This window comes from Nothoprocta perdicaria, unplaced genomic scaffold (genome assembly GCF_003342845.1).
Source record: "Nothoprocta perdicaria isolate Ctin4 unplaced genomic scaffold, notPer1 scaffold_235, whole genome shotgun sequence".
Taxonomy (NCBI): domain Eukaryota; kingdom Metazoa; phylum Chordata; class Aves; order Tinamiformes; family Tinamidae; genus Nothoprocta; species Nothoprocta perdicaria.
Window position 1 is genome coordinate 538,105 of NW_020455461.1, and position 19,523 is coordinate 557,627.

Here is a 19,523-nt window from a genome sequence, read left to right on the forward strand (position 1 = left end):
GCCCCGCCGCCGCTGCGGCTCCCAGCGCGCCCGGCCCGCGGGACGCAGGAACGCCAGGAAAAGCGACCCCCCCCCCCATCTCCTTTTTCTTTTTTTCCGCCCAAAAGAGTCAGCAGTTGAGAAAACAAAACCCTTTTGGAAGAAAAGGAAGCATTTCTCTCTCASTTCCACTCTGGGCACCCACCCTCCAGTGCAAACCCCACAGCTCGGGCTTAGTCCCAGGAAAACTGCTCTGGACTCTAGTCCTTGCCCAAGGTGTTCTGTGCCTCACGCCTTGCAGACAGTTCAAGCCTTGGCAAGCTTCACCAGTTAGAGGAGTTCGCTTCTGCAGTGCCGATTTTTATTTTTCCCATGAAAAGGCAGGCTAGGAAACACAGAATACACACAGAGTACTCCACAAAGTTATCCTTAACAGTTACAGAGACTRTAAGAGAGAACTTACAAGAATGTAGTTTACTGAGTGTATTTTTGCAGAAATAAATTTCCCCTGTTTCAACTAGAGTACAAGTGCCTCTTTTCCTTCAGTAATGAAAGAGTAGGACAACTTTTACAATTTTAACTTCAGAAAAAAAAAGCTGCAATTAACATGACAGAAAAGCATAATAAGAATTATAAGTGGCAATTTTGTAATGCTTAATTTTAAATCTCCATCTCATAAAAAGCAGCATCTCAAGCAGGTGTACAACTTTTGCAATGAATTTGTTTTTAAAGCCAGAAACAACTATACATTCAAAATAAATGCATTTATGGTTATATACATAACTGCATGTTCAAAGATAAATACTGGGACAAGACTTCTAATCACTTTATTTAGACACACTTTGTGTTTTCCCTTTCAACTCTGGCAGATCAGTGAAAGAGTATAAGATATTCTGCATTCTATTTTCATAGCTTTGCAGTAAGCCACAGAGCAGAAAAGTTGGAGACAGCTCTAAGCAGCATTTTTCATTAACTGTTAATGACAATGGCATTGCGATTTACTTGTCCTATGCTTCCATACACTAAACCTCTTTGGGAGGGGAGTGCAAAGCAATTGCCAGTTACTAGTAGGAGCGAATAGCAGGTGGAACAGTTGAGCAGTCTTCTTCATTCAGAGTTCTGTCAATTACAGGTCTGTATTTCAAGGTAACCTTTGGAAGGGGGAAAAAAAGACAAGTTTAAGACAAACCAACTTCTTACATCCCAAACAAGACATTCTAGATAATACAAGTGGCTTGATAATATGATTTATGTATAATGTGGTTGGTGTTAAACTATTTCACAGTGTTCATTTCCTTCCTTAAAAAAAAGAACATTTTAGTAATCTAGATGGCACATGTCAAGATATTTTTCAACACCACCTGAATTTATCAAAACCAAAAACTAGAATGCTGGAATGCTCTTGCTTGTTCTAAAACTAGAGTCAAGGAAGCTAGAAGTGCAGGGACAAAGACAGCTAAGAGAAGCTATATAGAAACCAACAATTCAAGATTTTCATTGTGGTTTTTTTTTAAGATCAAATTTCCATTATATTTACTTGTAGAAATATTTCATGCTGAACATCAAAAAACAGGTTTTACCAGCAACAGGAAAACAAACAAAAAAGACCCCAAATCCCAAACCTCTGCAACTAGCCTGATGTAAGGGTAAGAACAATTCTGGCTGTACCACAAAGTTACTTCTCAAAGTCTAACAATAACTTATCACAGCAACACATACTACACCAGATGAAGCATTTAATTAAGTATGCTAAATATATCGGACAATGCCAATCATTTCCCAGTATTATTATAACACTGAAAACTGTCTATTAGCTGTCTGTTGACAGGCAGAAAAGGCCCTAAAGCAGAGTCAACAAACCTTCCCAGTCTTGACATCCACATAGGAAAGGGTGTGCTTTCTCCAGTGCTCCTCAAACGGCTTCTTTTGTTGGCCTTGGAGTGGCTTGGAATAATCAAACTCATCTACCCGTACCTAGGAAGATCAGGTTAGTGTAGAGCAGAAATTCCACCAGAAGTTCACTTCATAACCATACAGTTTGCCACACTCCAACTGCTACTGTAATACACTGTGTCTCCTAATACCCAGCAAATTTTATCTCAACACCTCTTAGATCAAAATTCAAGGTCCTTGTAAAGTTTCAGTACCTAAAATACTGTTGTTTGCCAAAAGCATTCCACACACGGACACACACGCTCTCCCTTCCCCCCGCCCGCCTCTCTCTCTCTCTCTAAATAAAACAGATTAAACAGAGCAGGTGAAACCACAAACAAATGCCACATGAATTGTAATTCAAATTTCTGAGGACTATACTTTGAAGAAATCAAGACTTAAACAATCCACCCAGGGCATAGCAAAAGCAATCTCGTGTCCAGTTACAGAGAACATTTATACCTTATAGTCCTCTCTTGCATGCGCACCCCGGGACTCTTTACGAGCCTCAGCACCGTACACGGTTTGCAGAGCACAAAGCATCAGGTTTTGAAGTTCTAGGGTCTCCACCAAGTCAGTGTTCCACACAATACCTAGTAAAGATATTAGCATATTATGAAGGTATTATACAAATAAGTTTACCTCGATTTACTTCTAACCTATTGTAGATACCTAGGATGAAGCTAGCCAGTGCTGTACACAGCACAGTCATAATGGAATGAGTTGCTTCATCTCAATACTGRTGATCTTTAACATGACATACAAATCTTCAGCAATACTAAAAGGTTTCATGGATGTATTATTAAAATACCACAGATTCTTGCATGCTTGTTATCAAGCTTGWAATTTATTCCTCTTACCTCATTTCAAATCACAAGTCTACCTAGAAGTAGCTTTTTAAACACATTCCTAGCAGGACCAAAAGATATGKCCTCCCTTTCTCAAATAACTGTTTTTCCCTTCAGTTAACTATTTCCAAGGTGGATCCAAACACGAGTATGATCCAAAAAACGAATACATCTTCATTTTCTACATTCTAAGATACCACAACAATCCTCCTGATGCTTGGTGAGTGTTGTCCAAGAAAGCCTGTTCTACCGTCACTGTTAGGATACATGTCTAATAGCAACTGTTGAGGAGAGATATCCAGATGGAGGGGAGTAAATGTACATCAGAGATGTTTAGCAAACTAAGTCCTCCTAACATATCCTGCAAGATACAGCAGTAACTGTACGCATAATTATTTTCTTAGATGAAGAATGAGAACTGACCAGCCTAAGAATAAAATGTCAACTTAACTTCCTAAGAATACTGCAAATATCTTCCGAAAAGGCTAGTATGTGAATCATCATACATTCATCCTGAGCTCTGACAGATGGTAGTATCTTCTATAATTAAATTTGACTTCGATGTCAATTTCTTTGACAAGAATGTGCAACTAGAACATGTCCAGTAAGATACTTTCCTGACTACCATACTTAAGTCTCCGCAACATAYTCCTGAGACTTCAAAACTGTCAAGATCTTTAACCATAAAGAAAAACAAAMCAACCCATGCAACAACTTTGCCCACCACTCTTCTCACAGGACACTCTAAAGAAAATGTGGTCTTTAAAATCAAATCACCTCTGTCAAAAGTCTTCAGATGAGCCAAATCTTGATAAATTTGACTAAGTTTTTCACAACCTTCTTGTAGTACAGAGCCAGTACGGAATACAGCAGCATGGCTTTGCATTGTCTGAAATACAGTAAAAAAAAAGAAATGGCCTAGTTTCACCTGCTCTATATGGTCTAGTTTCACCTGCTCTATATACACAAAGCCTTAAGTCACCTCATTAGTTCCAGCAGAACTTTATATAAAACTATTCTGACTTAACCAATCTTACCTTCTGCATGTTAAGTCTCACTTCTGAGGTTCTTATGGTTCCATTGGCAAATCTTAGTTTGTCAAGATTAGCAACTGACTCTTCACCAGCATCTGGTTTAATGGAGGGAACTGGCTCTCCTATTAAGAAAATTCAGTAAGTTTAATAGATGATTGCCTTCAGGTTTYGGCAGTTTCAAAAGTAGTAACTACTAAAAAAAACAAAGCAGAACAAAAATAATCACTTCCTGAGATATAGTTAACTGTAATTTTCCTAAATTCCCACCAACAGTACCTATACACTTTTAAAAAGTGAAATTCTCAATTTCTTTTTCTTGCCTGGGATTTGGGGAGGAAATTTACGGGTCCAGCTAAATTCTGCTGTTAATTCCTTAAAAAGGAACACTTGAATTCTCTAAATTGTGAAATACGCTTCACTGCTTGTGGCTCTTTATCACAGCCTCCTTTACTTTCCTTGTCCTTCATCTCCAAACTGCCCACTTCCTCTTGGCATTGCTTAGGGACCAGTCAATATGCTTGGCAACTACATGGGGGCTCTGCAACTCATTTCTAATACTGGGATCCACCTGATACTGGGTGACAAAGATGATGAGGAAGCAGATGACTGCTTCTGGACTTCAGCTGCTTTGGCAATTCAACTGCACTTTTACTAGCATTTTTGAGCTTAGTAACTGTTGCAGAATGGAGTTATTCCAAAACACTATGCAACAGTCATGATTCACATAAGGGATGAGATGTTACAGTTTGTTAGTATCCATTTTTGCATCACTTGCATATGTGGTCCCAATTATAAATCAACAAGGTGGTAGCAAATGCTACTGTAGGAGTGAAATGAAGCGCAAGATGGACCACACCTTGATCTACAAGATGCACTGTAGAATGCAGAATTAGTTTTTACATTCAATTTCCCTAGTGGGTAAAACAAATGAACTGCTTTTGCTGACAGCACTGGTTGAACTACAGTTTTAACAGGATTGGTTCACGACAAATATCAAAAAACAAGTATCAAAGATTTGCACAGTCAGGAACATAAGAAGTCTACAAGCGTGACATTTTTGACCTTTTTTTTTTTTGCATTTTCAACAATCTATTGGTCATGGGAATTTTAAATAGCTAGTCATCCTATAGTAACAACTCCTTGTTGGGGCAGAAATCAAACCATAAAGGTAAACATCTCTCTAAAAGCTGAGCTAAACAGTGAGACCCACCAGGCTTGCATGTTTCTGCAATAGTAAGGGCACAAGCACGACCAAAGACCACCAAATCCAAAAGTGAGTTTGCTCCAAGTCGATTTGCTCCATGGACGGATGCACAGGCTGCTTCCCCACAAGCGTACAAGCCAGGTACCACTTTATCCTCACCATTCACGTGTGTAATCACCTGCCATTGCGGAAAGACAATTCATGTTTATTTTTCAACGGTTTATAACAACACAAACCTCCTCATTTTCAAAGGCTACATGCTTTGTAAGCATGAAACTAGAACAACCTGAAGTTTTTTGACTCTAAATCTATAAATATTTATGTTCAAACTCATATAGAAGCGTAGTATTTTTTTAGTCATACTTATGAAATAGAACCATACACTTCACAATATTTTTGCAGTATAAGTAGCAGTAGAACTTCGGTTTGCAGTAGAAGCCAAAAAAAAAAAAAAAAAAACCCACAAAATGAATCTTTCTTGCAGATTTCCAAAGCAAAATCTTAAAGCAAGAACACCCATCAAATACAATGCACTAGAAAATTCAGAAATACATACAATGCACCCAGAAAATTCATCTGACACTATGACATTCAGCTCTAAGGGCTCAATGTGCAAAGATTGCTCGCTTACGTCAGGTGCAGTAACACATACAACCCACGTTACAGAGTGGAGTAGAATCCTAGTCTTATCCCTGCTCAACTACATATTATCCTCAGGTGGATAATCAGAAAATTATTGTTAGATATGACAATAAGGTTTCCTTCCAGCTCTTCCTTGGAATTACTTCTCTAAGTGCTCTAGAACTTGGTTCTTGGCTTACTCAGGAAAACAAACTAGACAGTAGGTTTTAATCACTCTAGCATTAAGTTATGCAGCTCAGCATCTTTACAGTTGTAAAATACTGTTAATGTCTGGATATCTGGAAAATCACTTCGTATCGCTACATTTTAAAAATTTCTAAAAATAATCTGTATTACTTACTTGTCCTTTGTAATTAGTAGGGATACCTCCCATATTGTAATGCACAGTAGGAAGAACAGGAATGGGCTCTTTAGTCACATCGACCCCAGCAAATATCATAGCTGTTTCTGAAATTCCTGGAAGACGAGTTGCTAGCTGCTGAGGTGGTAAATGGTGCAGCTGCAAATACACGTGGTCTTTGTCTGGGCCGCAACCCCTAGCAAAAAAACAAACAAAAAACATATAACAAGAACTCTGCAAAACCCAGTAATTGTTTTAAGCCTAATTAGTTTTGATAATCTTTATAAAAATTAAAAGATTCATCTCTGTTAAAAATAGGTATTTAGCATATTTGAGACAACTACTGACCTTCAGTGTTTTTCCCCCTTCCAGTCTTTCTATTTCTGACACAGAAATTTTCTTTCTCCACACTACTTAACATTTTAAAACACTACATATTCAGACAGATATAAAAGATAATTCATCAACAGAACAAATGGCTTTCACTACTTTTTTTCCTAAGAATTGATTTGTTAAACTTATTTAAACAATTGTCCCTATACTCACTGAATTCAAATACAACATTCCTAACATCTCACCTTCCTTTCCAAGACGATTAAGAAATAAGAAGGAATATTTTCACTCCAAACACACATAGTCTTCATGTAACAACTAAACTTCATGTGCCCAGTATGTCACAAGTTTATCAAAGGAGCTATTGAACTACACAGGTGGTTTTAGTAGGATTAAATATTCATTCTGCAGCTTCCTTGAAATACTTAACTAACCTTCCTTCCCGGATTTCTATTGTCATAGAACGGSACACTACATCCCTGGAAGCCAGATCCTTAGCGACAGGTGCATATCTCTCCATAAATCTTTCCCCTTGACTGTTGATTAGAATACCTCCCTCTCCTCGGCATCCTTCTGTTATGAGACAACCAGCTCCATATATGCCTGTAAAGCAGAAGAAAAAACAAAGTGAAATAACTAGAACACCTCTATCACCCAAAATATTACAATCTGAAGAGATCCACACGCAGCAATACACATGGAAAACTTTTATAAGGATCTTGTAGACCCTGGACAATTACTCTTTTCAAACAAATCAGAAGTTGATCAGCTCAAGTTCAGTTTGCTCATCTTTGTTCCCACTTCTGCTGACAGCAGTGCAGAACAGCCTCAAATTGTGCAGAAAGTGAAAATTAATTATCAAAAACACTTCATAATTATTTTGAAAGCTACAGAATTACAAGAGAAGCAGCAAAATGTCTTTGGCTAGGATGAACCTTAGATATTTTTGGATTTTAACAACTATAATCCTGTAAAATTAAAAATTCTAAGCCTCACTATTTCTAAAAAGCTAAAGCTGAGCATTTATTTAGCTACAATAAAAAGAAACARATTTTAACTTTTCATCTGTAAATTTCATGGCCCATACATTAAATACTAATCCTTTGCTATGAGAAAATGATCCTAAATATATAAGTTTACTTCTACTACCCCTCTTACATAAAGCGATCTAGCAAATAACTCAAACATTTGTCTATCCCATTGCTTCTGTCTCTCATACCAAACAATTTAATATTTTAAAGATGAGAAGAGATACGTTTTCAAGAAGTGGTTTAAAATAAAAATTGATAAAACTTGTTATCGTTCTAAGACAGCTCCTCAAAATATTTCACATTGATATGTAAATGAGAAGAGCTGAAGTCTTTCTCACAGTGTAGCATTCTTATTCTCTGAATTACATTTTACAGCAGCCTGAAGTCCTTACAAGCAACTAATGAACAGTTAAGTGCTACAGGGAAGTTCAAACTGAGTACGTCTCCAAAACAAACCAAATCCCCTTTTCACTTTTTTTTTTCTTCATAAAAATAATGTTGCAAATATTATTTCAACCCTGCAGATGTATAAACGTTTCTATAGGTAGGACTGCTTGTGTAAGCGTGCTCTGTACCTGTGGGATGGAACTGTACAAACTCTAAGTCCTGGCAAGGAAGACCAGCTCGTGTGACCATCGCGGTGCCATCGCCTGTACTGGTATGGGCGGAGGTACAACTGAAATAAGTGCGGCCGTACCCGCTGCAAAACAGGGGGAAACAGCTTTAAGTCAAGGAAGAGCCATTGGAATCTATTCGTCTCTCTCTGTCTGCATAACAGTGGAACTAGAGCAGAGCGTTAACAAACAAGATATTTTGCCATCTCCTACACTAAATCTAACGAGAGAAAACAAAAATTGATACTGTCCTGTTATGGTCAACTCTATTTGAAAAATGACTGGTGCTAGACGACAAAAAAAAAAAAAAAAAAAAAAAAAGGTGTTTTCTTTCAGATAGAATAACTAAACTTGCAATTATACTGCTTTTCATCTAAGATGAAAACTTGAATATTATATATTACATGTTGACTTAAAAAATATAATTATGCATTCACCTCCAAAGGAGCTTCAAATTCACCTACAAACTCCCAGCCCTCAATCTAGTAGTAACCCTTTATCACAAGCATCACATTACCCAGTGGCGATGACGGTGTTCTTTGCCCTAAATCGATGTATAGAACCATCTTCTATGCACAGGGCAATAACACCACGACATTCTCCATTTTCCATGAGCAGATCCAAGGCAAAATACTCAACAAAGTAGCTGGTATCATATCGCAGAGACTAGAGAGAGGGAGAAAAAAAGTGATTATTAAGAAAAGTCTGGAAACTTAAGCAAGATCTCTTCAATCTCTTCAAAGCTATGAATGCATACWAGATATTTAGGATAAACACACAAAATAACCCACCCCCATCCTAGCAACTCAAGGAAGCTTTTTTCCTTATAAAATCATATTAAGAAAAAAAAATTGCTCCAATGAACCTATCCTAGTTCAAGCACTCAACTGAGAAAAGCTATAGCTAGTCAACAAGACCTGTTTTTTGGTCTATTTTTGGCAGTACTTCAGTCAGCTGCAGAGCTCAATACACGTACAGGCAGGTAGCCCTAAATCTCTGAGACACAGAACAAATCTCCTTAAGCTCAGCATGTGTGTGTGTGTATATGTATATATGTTGATATATACATCAAAAGAAGTAGCAAGCAAAGTCAGATTTCATGCCCTCAAGGTTCAGATTAGCATATGGCAGCACTAAGCAYTTGTTTTGCAGTAACGTGTATGGTTTTAGCCACAAGGAGAGAAAACAGCTAGACACTAAGTAACTAAAAACCACTAGCTGCTCTGCACTTTGTTTAAAGCTTCAGGTAACTTAGTAACACTTTCAAAAATAACTATATCTTTCCTCTGTTTTGTCCCACAGCATTGATAGGATATACTAGAATTATAGTCAATAACTTGCAAGAAAGTAAGGAATACAGGAATGCATTCAGGAATGCATTCTAACTCTTTATRCATTTATAGACATTACACACATTTTCCCTGCTCTTTGACGATGACTGAACAAAAACACTRCCTTGTATCTTTGTCAAGAGTTCCCCAATGGCCCTGAGTCAGCCTGCCTTAAAAAACTAAAAAGGTTTTCTTCTCCTCTGGTGGGTGGGGAGGAAAGTTTAAGACAAATTCTGTCTTTGACTAGTTAGTGGATGCAAAGGCAGCAACACGCAAAGCCTCTCCAACCGCACAGTTGTCAGTGTACACTAGTCAAACATTGCCTCCAGGAGAGCAAGTATGAGCAGGATCCTTCAGTGTGTTCTATTGTTTGCACTCCTTGCCAGAAAGAGGCATTTGCAATGCTATAACTTTTCACAGCGCCTCAGGAGGAAGAAAATCCAGAATTTGAGTTGGTCATCTGCCCAGACTCCTCACAGATAYTGTAGCTGCAGGCAGCTACATTTCTTGATTTTTTCAAGTGCTAGAAGAAATCATTAAGACACAAAAACTCAACTTCATTTCTATTTCACAGCTTCTTACCCTGCCATACAAGGTGTGCAACAGTGAGTGTCCTGTTCTGTCAGCAACACAACAGCACCTGTGAGCCTGTCCTCCTTTTCCAAACTGGAGACTCTGTCCACCAAATGCACGCTGATAGATTTTTCCTTCTTCTGTTCTACTGAACGGCATTCCATAATTTTCCAGCTGTTGAACCCAGATACAAGCATCAGATAAAGAGATGAGTAATAAGTCAGAAAGTTCCTGGCAAGAAGACCTCCATGGAAGGTGTCATGGAAGCACATGCTCTSTGCTATAGTTACCTAAAGAATAAATCAGCATCACTGAGTCTCACCTCTATGACTGCAGCAGGGGCTTGCTCGGTCATGTAGTGAATGGCATCCTGGTCCCCCAGCCAGTCAGACCCTTTCACTGTATCATAGAAATGCCACCTCCAGTTATCCTCCTCCATGTTTCCCAGGGCAGCATTGATCCCTCCCTGAAAAGGAAAACGCATATTCCCAGAATTATATYACTGAAGTACAGGTTCAGTGGTTTTTCCCCCTGCACCCATTATGCATAAGATAAACAGGAAAGTCAGACTTAACACGGTTATAGGGAAAAAAAAAAAAACATTAAATTTACTAGTTTCACAACAGTTCTTATTCTGATGTGTTAACACAACAGTTACACACACAGAATACAATGAAACTAAACTGAATAAAAGCTAGACATATATTGCCTTCCAAAACAGTTTCAACTAAACACATAACATTTATGAAAGAAATGTACCCTTGACACATTATACTCATAYGTACCTTCAGACAGGTTTTCTGAAAGCAGATATTTTTTGAACATATATCCCCCCTAATTTCTCACCTGTGCAGCAACAGTATGAGATCTGGTAGGAAATAGTTTTGTAACACATGCTGTATTGAATCCAGCTTCTGACAAACCAAATGCAGCCCGCAGACCTGCTCCACCTGCACCCACAACAACTGCATCAAATTCATGGTCCACTACTGGATATTGTGTAGAAATCTGGAAAATGAAGAACAAAAAGAAAAAAAAAGAAAGAGAGATYATTATCAAAAATATTTAAAGCTTACACAGAACTTTAACGTTCTGTGTAAACACAAACAGTAAACATCTGTTAAGAACATTAACTGTATATTAAACATCCTTTAAAAAAGAATATATCAGAAATGTCCGCAAGAAGAAATACATCACTAGAAAAAGTATTCAGTTTAGAAACTCAATCTACTTGCACATATAATTCTACTGAAGCCATGTACCTCACAGCAGGTCTACGGCTTCTTTCTAGACATCAAAAGYATGCAACAAATGTGTTATCTAGTCTGTTCTTAAGGCACAGAAAAGCAGAGACATACCGAATCAGAAACCTTGGTGGAAGCACTTTTCTTTCCAGTGATGGTGAAGTGAAAGTTGCGTGCAAGAGTCTGGCACGCTGCTGGCCACTGGGGAAAGAAACAAGACATCCACTGAAGAATAAGTATTTCCATGCCTTCAGCATTCCCACTTACTCTGTGCTTATAGCATCTGTGTACCATTGATATCACATGTTCAACAATGCCATGTACCAACAACACTTCAGAGCTATCTGCAGTGAAATTCTGCCCTTTCCATCACCACAGCCAGAAGGACAGATATGTAAAGTTTTGACTAAGTGACAGAGCAGTCTGCAAGCAGTAAGTTGACATGGCCTTTATCATATTTTCTTCATCTCATTAATCCTAGCTAGTCTCTTAGACCTATCTGCTATTACCATTTCTTCTCTTATGCAAACAAGGACACTGACAACTTGGAGAATCACAGAATTAATGGAGATCTCACTTGAGTCAAACAACCCACAGAATTTGAATTATTTCAGGAGTCTAAAGAGCGAGAGATAGTGTCCCTTTTTTTTTCTTCTCCCTCATTCTGTATTTTTAGTGGCCTATTTAAAACTACTTGCTACCACCTGAATTAAGCTGTGGCACTGTTCTCCCCTTTTGTAACATTCTCACGGCTCCCCAAACACCGAAAAAAGACTAACACTAAGTTTCACCAAAAACACTAAGTGTCTGAAACTCATATCAGTTCTTGCTTTGATAAGTTAAAGCCACAGTCTTAGTGCTTCTAGTGTAAGTCACCAATTTTCCCAATCCTAGAATATTTTCTGAACAATCTGAAGAAAAAATGAAGAATGAATCTATAATCTAATCTATATGACTAGAACAATAAGACAAAAATGTCACACCAGTGCCTTGCACAGGCACACCAGTACTTTTCTATTTAAAATACCTCTCAAATACATTTCTGCATATGTCTTTTCCAAAATTTGTTATAATGACAGTGTCATTGCTTTACAATACGGTCAACAAGCAGGTCTTCTCTCATCTTTCCCCTCCCACCATGAAATGAACCACACTGAACTTTAGTCAACTAAGTTTTATCATCTCTCTTACTAACTTCTTAAAATCATCTTTATGCTTGACAGCAAACCTAAACTGTCATAATACACATTAATATAGTCCTTAATAGGACTGTATTTATTCATCTCTACAAAGTAGCTAGTGAGATGACTAATACGATCAACTGCAACAGCTAAAAAGGAAAAAACTATCTTGGTAATCTCTTCCAACTGTTTATTTTCCCCTTTCTCCCTCCCCCCATTCTGCTGGGTTATCACACTTTTGGACAATTTCATGCCCTTCTTAATTTCCACATTTGTGTCCCACACCTTCACTAATATTTTACCTCCTGAATCAGATCAGGAGAGACTGAACACATGTAACAGGCAACATGAAGTACAGGGCGCAACYTTCCTACAAAAGCTCCCAACACCAGATACCAAACTGGAACTGGCTGCTCTCTCTATGGTAGAAATGTGTTCAAAGCCTTGAGCTACACTTGGAGCTGGACTAGCAGAACTCTAGTTTACCTGGCCAGTTACACCGCCTGCTTCAGGTTTACCTACCGTGCATTCACCAGCATACACCACTCCTGCCTGTTTCCTCCAGAGAAATAACCACCTGGCAGCTTTGGCACTGCTGCACTGCTTCTTAATTTATTAGCTTACTGCCACTGGTCAGTGATCAACATTACCTGGTTATTTGGTAAAGCAATTTGAAGAAAGTTTTTACTGACAGTACATGACAAGTTTCATACATGCTCACATGTTTTTGTACGTTGCTTAAAGCAGGTGTAAGTTACTTTTTGGGACAAAAAAAAAAAAGGTAACTTGTGTAGTATAGAAATGAACCAAGCCCTTTCTCCCTCCCAAAGGAGATGTCGAGCTACRATCTCCAGAATTCTGCTACAAGGGCCTTACAGTCGTCTTTAAAATAAACAGTTATTTTTCTGAAGTTGCTACATCACTTTTCTGCAGGGCTAGCTGTAAAGCAGTCACGAAATGCACCTCTGCACCCAAACCTCGGGAAACACATTAACAAATGATCACAGAAACGGCAACGAAGCGGCTGCTTCTCCTCCCCGCGGCTGCCCAAGGTCACGGGGGGGACACAGGGCAGCGACACGCGGGGGCGGGAACGGGGGGACAGACAGACGGACGGACACGGAGGGTGCCGCCCCCTCCCTCCTCCCCCCCGGCCGGGGGAGGGGCAGGAGCCTCCCGGAGCCCCCGGCCCGGCCTGCGCCATCTCCCCCCGCACCGAGGCGGCTCCCGCGGGCGGCTCGGGCCGGGCCGGGCCGGGCCGGGCCGTTGGGGCCGGGCCGTTGGGGCCGGGCCAGGCCGCCGCACTCACCGCGCGCGCCGCCGGCCGCAGCCACCGCTTCGCCCAGCCCCGCGACGCCGCCACCGCCGCCATTTCGCGCCGAGCCCCAGGAGAGAGCAGCGCGCATGCGCGCGGCGCCCGCTAGCGGCGCTCKCGCCCGCAGGGCTCGGCGGGAGAGACCAATGATGCGGGGGGGGGAAGAGGGGCGGAGAGGTGTGGAAGGGGAGAACCTGCGGCCGCCCGCGTACGCCGTCCCCCAGCACGTCCTCCAGCACGTCTCCATCCCTGCTGTCCTGCTCCGCGTTTGGGGCTAAGCGCTCCCCGCTTAGCGCGAACGGCACCTCTCTTAGTTCCCCCCCCCGCGGCTCCCCTCGGTTAATGGCTCGGCCCGAGGGGGGCGGGGCTGGCAGGTGAGCGCCGTGGCAGCGCCGGGGTGACGGTCCCGCCCCGCCCTGCGGGGGGCTGCGCGACCCCCGCCCCCGCCCCCACACGGGGCCCAACGGCCGCCACGGGGCCGGGGCCGGGATCGGGATCAGGAGTTGGGGCGGGCGGGAGGGAAGCGGCGCCGCGGCCTGCGGGGCCTCGGATGCGCGCCCTGCCCGCGGGGCTCCGCCGAGTAGAGGCCGCGTTTGGGGCCGTTGGTGTCAGGGCTTTGCAGCCGCCTCTCCTGCTCGTTTTGTGTGGGAACTAACGGCCGAAACGGTTGCCCAGAGACAAAACAGTWGCAACAGGAACGGCCTTTGTACCTGTGTAGGGCACTAACACCGCGTTTCCCTTCTTTCCCATGAATCCACAGCGTCTTCATGAATAACTTGAACGATCCTCCCCACTGGAACATCCAGCCGAACCGAAGGGAGCCCGGCGATGAGGGCAGCAGGTGGAACTACGCCTTGCTGGTGCCCATGCTGGGGCTGGCAGCCTTTCGTAAGTAGTGGTAACCTGCGGGCCCRGCTGCAATCCCCGAAGCAGCACAGCGGTTAGGAAACACCCAGGCTAGGGATTCCCTCTGCCCTGRTCTCCAGGATGTGTCATGTGCTTGGGAATGCTCCAGTAAATACTGTTCAATTTACAACCCCAAGGCAATGATTTTTTTTTTTTCACGCACTGAATTGAATCTGTCTATCAGTAAGCTCGACTTTTCTTAGCCCCCTGTCAGAGGAGGAGACGAGCAATATGCTAGCAAGCCAAAGGTGACCAAAGAGCTGCTGATGTGTTATCATTTTGCTGCACCTGGAAAGTGCTTAGCAGCATAGTTTCTGCACTGGGAATCTCGAGTTTATCTCCCCAGTAATTCTATATTTCTTTAATCCAAGAAGTATGTCTGTTAGCAATACGATACTAGTGGAGATTCCTTCAAAGGAAGCAGAATGATTGTCTAGTTCGCCTTCYCATGGAACATGGACCCACTGTGGGGGGCAAGGACCAGGAAACAAAAGTTATTACTGCAAAATAACTTTTGAGGAACAGTTAATTCATTAAACCTATCGGTGCTACCTGTGTTTTACTAATATGTGCAGTCTCCTTTATATATGATAGGTTGGATCTGGACCAGAGAGTGTCAGAAAGAAATAGAAAGAGAAAAAAAAGAATATTATAAGAAACAGTCATCTCTACAAAGAGACCTGGAAGCCAAATACCGGGATATAATCACAGAAAATCGTCGCACGGTTGCTCACTTGGAGCTGGAGCTTGAAAAGGAGCGCAGCAGGACCCTGAGTTACCGTGAAGCCCTGGTGTCCCAGAGCCGCAAGCTTGTAGAGGAAAGAAGACTCCTAGAGCAGGAACRGGAGAAGCTGGAGCGAGAAAAACAAGTCCTCTTGCACTCAGGAGCCGCAGGTAACTTGTACCAGAGTTACCTGGCAAAGGAAGAAGAGTGGCAAAAGAGAGCCCATATTCTACTGAAAGAACTGGAAGATGGACTGAAAGAAAGACAGGAGATCTACTGCAGTCTTGTGGTGCCAAGGAACCAGAGACTAGAAATAGAGAAGAATCTGCTGGTTAAAGCAGCAACGGATCCTGTTGCTGTCGCTCTGCAGGTGGAGAGTGGCTTGAAAGATATTTTCAAACATGATAACTACTGTGGCAAACTGCTCAACAGAAACARAAGCCAAAATGGAAGACTTATGTGGCTGTATCTCCGATATTGGGAACTAGCCGTTGAAGTACAGAAGTTCCAGAGGGTGGAAAAGGCCATRCTAGGAAAACGATAGGTAGTAGCAGTCATGATCCAGCATGTGATTCACCATGGATAATGTGGACTCTCACAGCTGTAGTCYAAAGCGGCTAGATTCGCCTCCGGTGTTTCCTTTTCCCCTGCTTATCGGATTTGAATTTGCATGTGCAGTGTGGGTGCCTGTCCTTTCACTGTCTAACGGCAAATGCTCTGGCGAGCTCTGCTCCTTGCCCTAAAACTCTGTAAGTGTGTTTGTATTGCAGACTGCAGCCTAGTGTACAGATGTGCTCGCTTCTGTGGGTGCCAGAAGCAGCAAAATGGCATCTGGGTTGGACTGATTTGCCTGCTTGCTCATTACCCTCCTCCAGCGGAGAAATGAGTTGCCTCCCTGAAGTCAGGTAGCTCATAGTGCTCCTTATCCCTGGTTTCTTGCATCATGGCATTTTGTTTTTTAGTTTCTTTTTTTAGCAAGACTGATCTTGAGGCAGGTGTTTGGAAGAGAACATGATCAAGCAAAGTTCTGTTGCATAAATTCTGTTCATCTTGTGTGTATATATATGCACACATATGTATGTATACATGTATATATATATGTGTTATATGTCTATTTCTATGTGTTAGTATCCCAGGGAGGAAAAGAGTATGATCATGTTTCAGATTATCATCTTCCAGGTTTAACATACAAATAGGGCTTTCCATAGGAAACATCCRAAAGAAGCTAATCAAAGTAATGCCGATCAAAGCCTTGCTTGAGCGAAAGGGACATGTCTGAGTTCCAAATGGAAAGCAGAGGAGCTCTAGGTTATCTTCCCATCATCCTGTGTAAATGTTAAGAACACACGTTTTCTTCTCCATCAAGGTTTTAGTTATTGCCAAAAAGCCTTCCTCCAGCATAGACCTCACCGGGCCGCTCTCTGTGTCCCATGTACTGGGTGGTAGATTCCAGGAGCCTCTGAAGATCCGTGCGAGTGCATCTGGTCTTGCTTTACTTGCTATAGGTCCACTTTGTCATGTGTGTGGCCAGACTACATTTATGTTTCTATAGGCATAAACACTTCTGCCCCCAGCAGCTGCCTCAGTTTTCCAGAACCAAAGTGCATTTTTCCATAACTTAAATTTTGAACCTACCCTCCACCACTTCAGGTACACATATCTGTGAAAGCCTGTGAGTTGTAAGCTACAGGCTTTGCAAAGGTTTAAACTTTTTAATTTTTATTGAGCACAAGGACAAGTGCAGATCTAGATAGAACATTAAATATACCACAGTGGGTTTCTGTGTTTGAAATCACCCCCAAACTTTAACTCCTGGTAGAGAGTAGAAACCACCTTCAGTTTCAAATATGCCATGTATTTTGGAATGTATTTCTTCCTGCTTTCTAATCCAGCCTTACTCCCAAAGCAACCGTGTGTATGCATTTGTTTATAACCCTCTGTTGACTGACGTTGTTCAGCGTGGAAAGACTGTCAGTTCTTTAGGACCAGCCTTGAAACAAGTTCACCTTTGACTCTCAGCTGTTGATCGGCCCAGAAGCAATCCAGCAAGGTGGATGCTGATCAAAGTTTAGCAGGGAACTCTAGCGCATGTGGAATTTTCTCTTCTTATCTCCTGCCGTTTTTATGTCTACGTGGGCACAGGAGACAGCAAATAAATCAACCATATAAATTGTGTATGCAACTTAATGTCACTACTCAGCAAAAAAATGTCCCACATGAAACAAAGTTCCTACATTATACACGTTCTTCAAATAATCATTTCTTCTGTTGTGATTTTGTTTCCCTCAGTGGTGATGTCCATTTGTATTGATTTGTCAGTCTTTTATGGCTTGACATTTCTTCAAGATAAAGTAGCAAGTAGTAAACAAGCAGGTAGGAAACAGACAAGCATTGCAAATAGATGTACAATCACAAGCACTGAAGGGTTTTCTGGATGCCAAACATGCACAAGCTGGAAGATGGCAATGAGCAACTGAGAAATTCTCTTGTGTGAGTGCTGGAGCCAGGCTGCTGTAGCTGACCACATGCGCACGCCTCAAACTGCCTAGGAGAACAAATAAAACATCTTCACTTGTCAGCAGTTCCCTTCAGTGTGTGGAAACTGGCCACGCAGCTGTGGAGGGTTTGATGTGAACCAACAAGCGGTTGCAGCCACTTGGCTGACCTGGTAGCCAGTCTATGCCAACATATTCAAGACTTAGGCCTTCGTTTTGTACATATTCATTAGTTCTTCATGTTAAAAGGTCAAGGATTTTACACTGGGTTATTTCTTAGTTACAGACATCAGCTGAAAATATTAAAACATGTAGTCTACAGAGTAAAATGCTTTTTTTCTGTATAAATATGTAAATTGAAGCATCATGTGCTTGATTGTGATTGGATGCCATGTAATAAATGTTTGAAATTCACTTTAAATTCTTCAGAAGTGTTGACTGTTTGTACAGGTAGGATTGTTCACAAACACTTTGCAAATCAGGATATTAAGACAGAAGAGCAATTTGTGGAGGATTTTTGAAAGCAAGTTCAGGAGCACCACTCCTTTTCTACTAAAGTTTGTATTTTTCCTCTATAGGTTAAGTTGTAATGAAAGCTCTGTTGTGAGCTTAATCTTGCTCACTGTCTCTTGATCATAGAATCATAGAATCCTTAAGGTTGGAAGGGACCTTTAGAGATCATCTAGTCCAACCCCCCTGCACACACAGGGTCACCCAGAGCACGTGGCACAGGGCTGCGTCCAAGCAGGTTTTGAAGATCTCCAAAGAAGGAGACTCCACAACCTCTCTAGGTAGCCTGTTCCAGGGCTCTGTCACCCTCACAGGAAAGAAATTTTTCCTTAAGTTCCTGTGGAACTTGCAATGTGTCAGTTTGTGGCCATTTCCTCCAGTTCTATCAGTGGCCACCACTGAAAAGAGGCTGCCCCCTCCCTTGAGGGTATTTTGGCCTGCCTCCCTTGAGGTATTTATAGACACTGATCAGGTCCCCCCCTCAGCTTCCTCTTCCCCAGGCTGAACAGGCCCAGCTCYCTCAGCCTTTGCTCACAGGGCAGATGTTCCAGGCCCCTGATCATCCTCGTAGCCCTGCGCTGGACTCTCTCCAGCAGCTCCACATCCCTCTYGTCCTGGGGAGCCCAGAACTGGACACAGTCTCCAGATGTGGCCTYACCAGGGCTGWGTAKAGGGGRACRATCACCTCTCTTGACCTGCWGGAGATGCTCTTCTTAATGCACCCCAGGATCCTGWTGGTCTTCTTGGCCACCAGGACACTGCTGCCCCATGGTCAACTTGTTGTCCACCATGACACCCATGTCCTTGTTGCAGAGCTGCTCTTCAGAAGGTCAGTCCCCAGCCTGGACTGGTGTCCGGGGTTATTCTTTGCACTTGCCCTTGTTGAACTTCATGAGGTTTCTCACTGCCCAGTTGTCCAGTCTGCCCAGGCCCCTCTGGATGGTGGCCCAGCCCTCTGGGGTATCAGTTACTCCTCCCAKCTTGGTGTCATCAGTGAACTTGCTGAGGGAGCATCCATCCCTTCATCCAGGWWGATGAATAAATTGAACAKGACTGGATTAAGGACTGATTCCTGGGGGGCACTGCTAACTACAAGCCTCCAACTGGACTTGATCACCACCCTCTGCGCTCTGCTATGCAGTCAGTTCTCAATGCACCTCAATGTCCACTCATCTAACCCACACTTCCAAAGCTTGTCCAGGATGATGTTGTGAGGGACGGTGTCAAAAGTCTTGCTGAAGTCCAACTAGATGACACTCTCCCCTGATCTATCCAGCCAGTCATTCC

The 19,523-nt window shown here is 42.1% G+C and overlaps 2 protein-coding genes across 2 annotated transcripts; one reads left to right on the plus strand and one right to left on the minus strand.

Annotated features, from left to right (window-relative positions):
* Positions 1-387: 387 nt before the first annotated feature.
* On the minus strand, positions 388-13,688 carry SDHA (succinate dehydrogenase complex flavoprotein subunit A). Its single transcript, XM_026039636.1, has 15 exons — positions 13,596-13,688; positions 11,220-11,306; positions 10,708-10,869; positions 10,184-10,327; positions 9,871-10,035; positions 8,475-8,623; positions 7,919-8,043; positions 6,747-6,915; positions 5,980-6,175; positions 5,004-5,175; positions 3,797-3,915; positions 3,537-3,648; positions 2,374-2,504; positions 1,840-1,953; positions 388-1,130 (listed from the first exon to the last, which is right to left on the minus strand). The coding sequence occupies exons 1-15, from the start codon at positions 13,656-13,658 to the stop codon at positions 1,044-1,046; spliced, it is 1,995 nt and encodes a 664-aa protein (XP_025895421.1). The 5' UTR covers positions 13,659-13,688; the 3' UTR covers positions 388-1,043.
* A 514-nt stretch (positions 13,689-14,202) lies between these two features.
* CCDC127 (coiled-coil domain containing 127) lies at positions 14,203-16,306 on the plus strand. Its single transcript, XM_026039657.1, has 2 exons — positions 14,203-14,489; positions 15,102-16,306. The coding sequence occupies exons 1-2, from the start codon at positions 14,369-14,371 to the stop codon at positions 15,773-15,775; spliced, it is 795 nt and encodes a 264-aa protein (XP_025895442.1). The 5' UTR covers positions 14,203-14,368; the 3' UTR covers positions 15,776-16,306.
* The last annotated feature ends 3,217 nt before the right edge of the window (positions 16,307-19,523 follow it).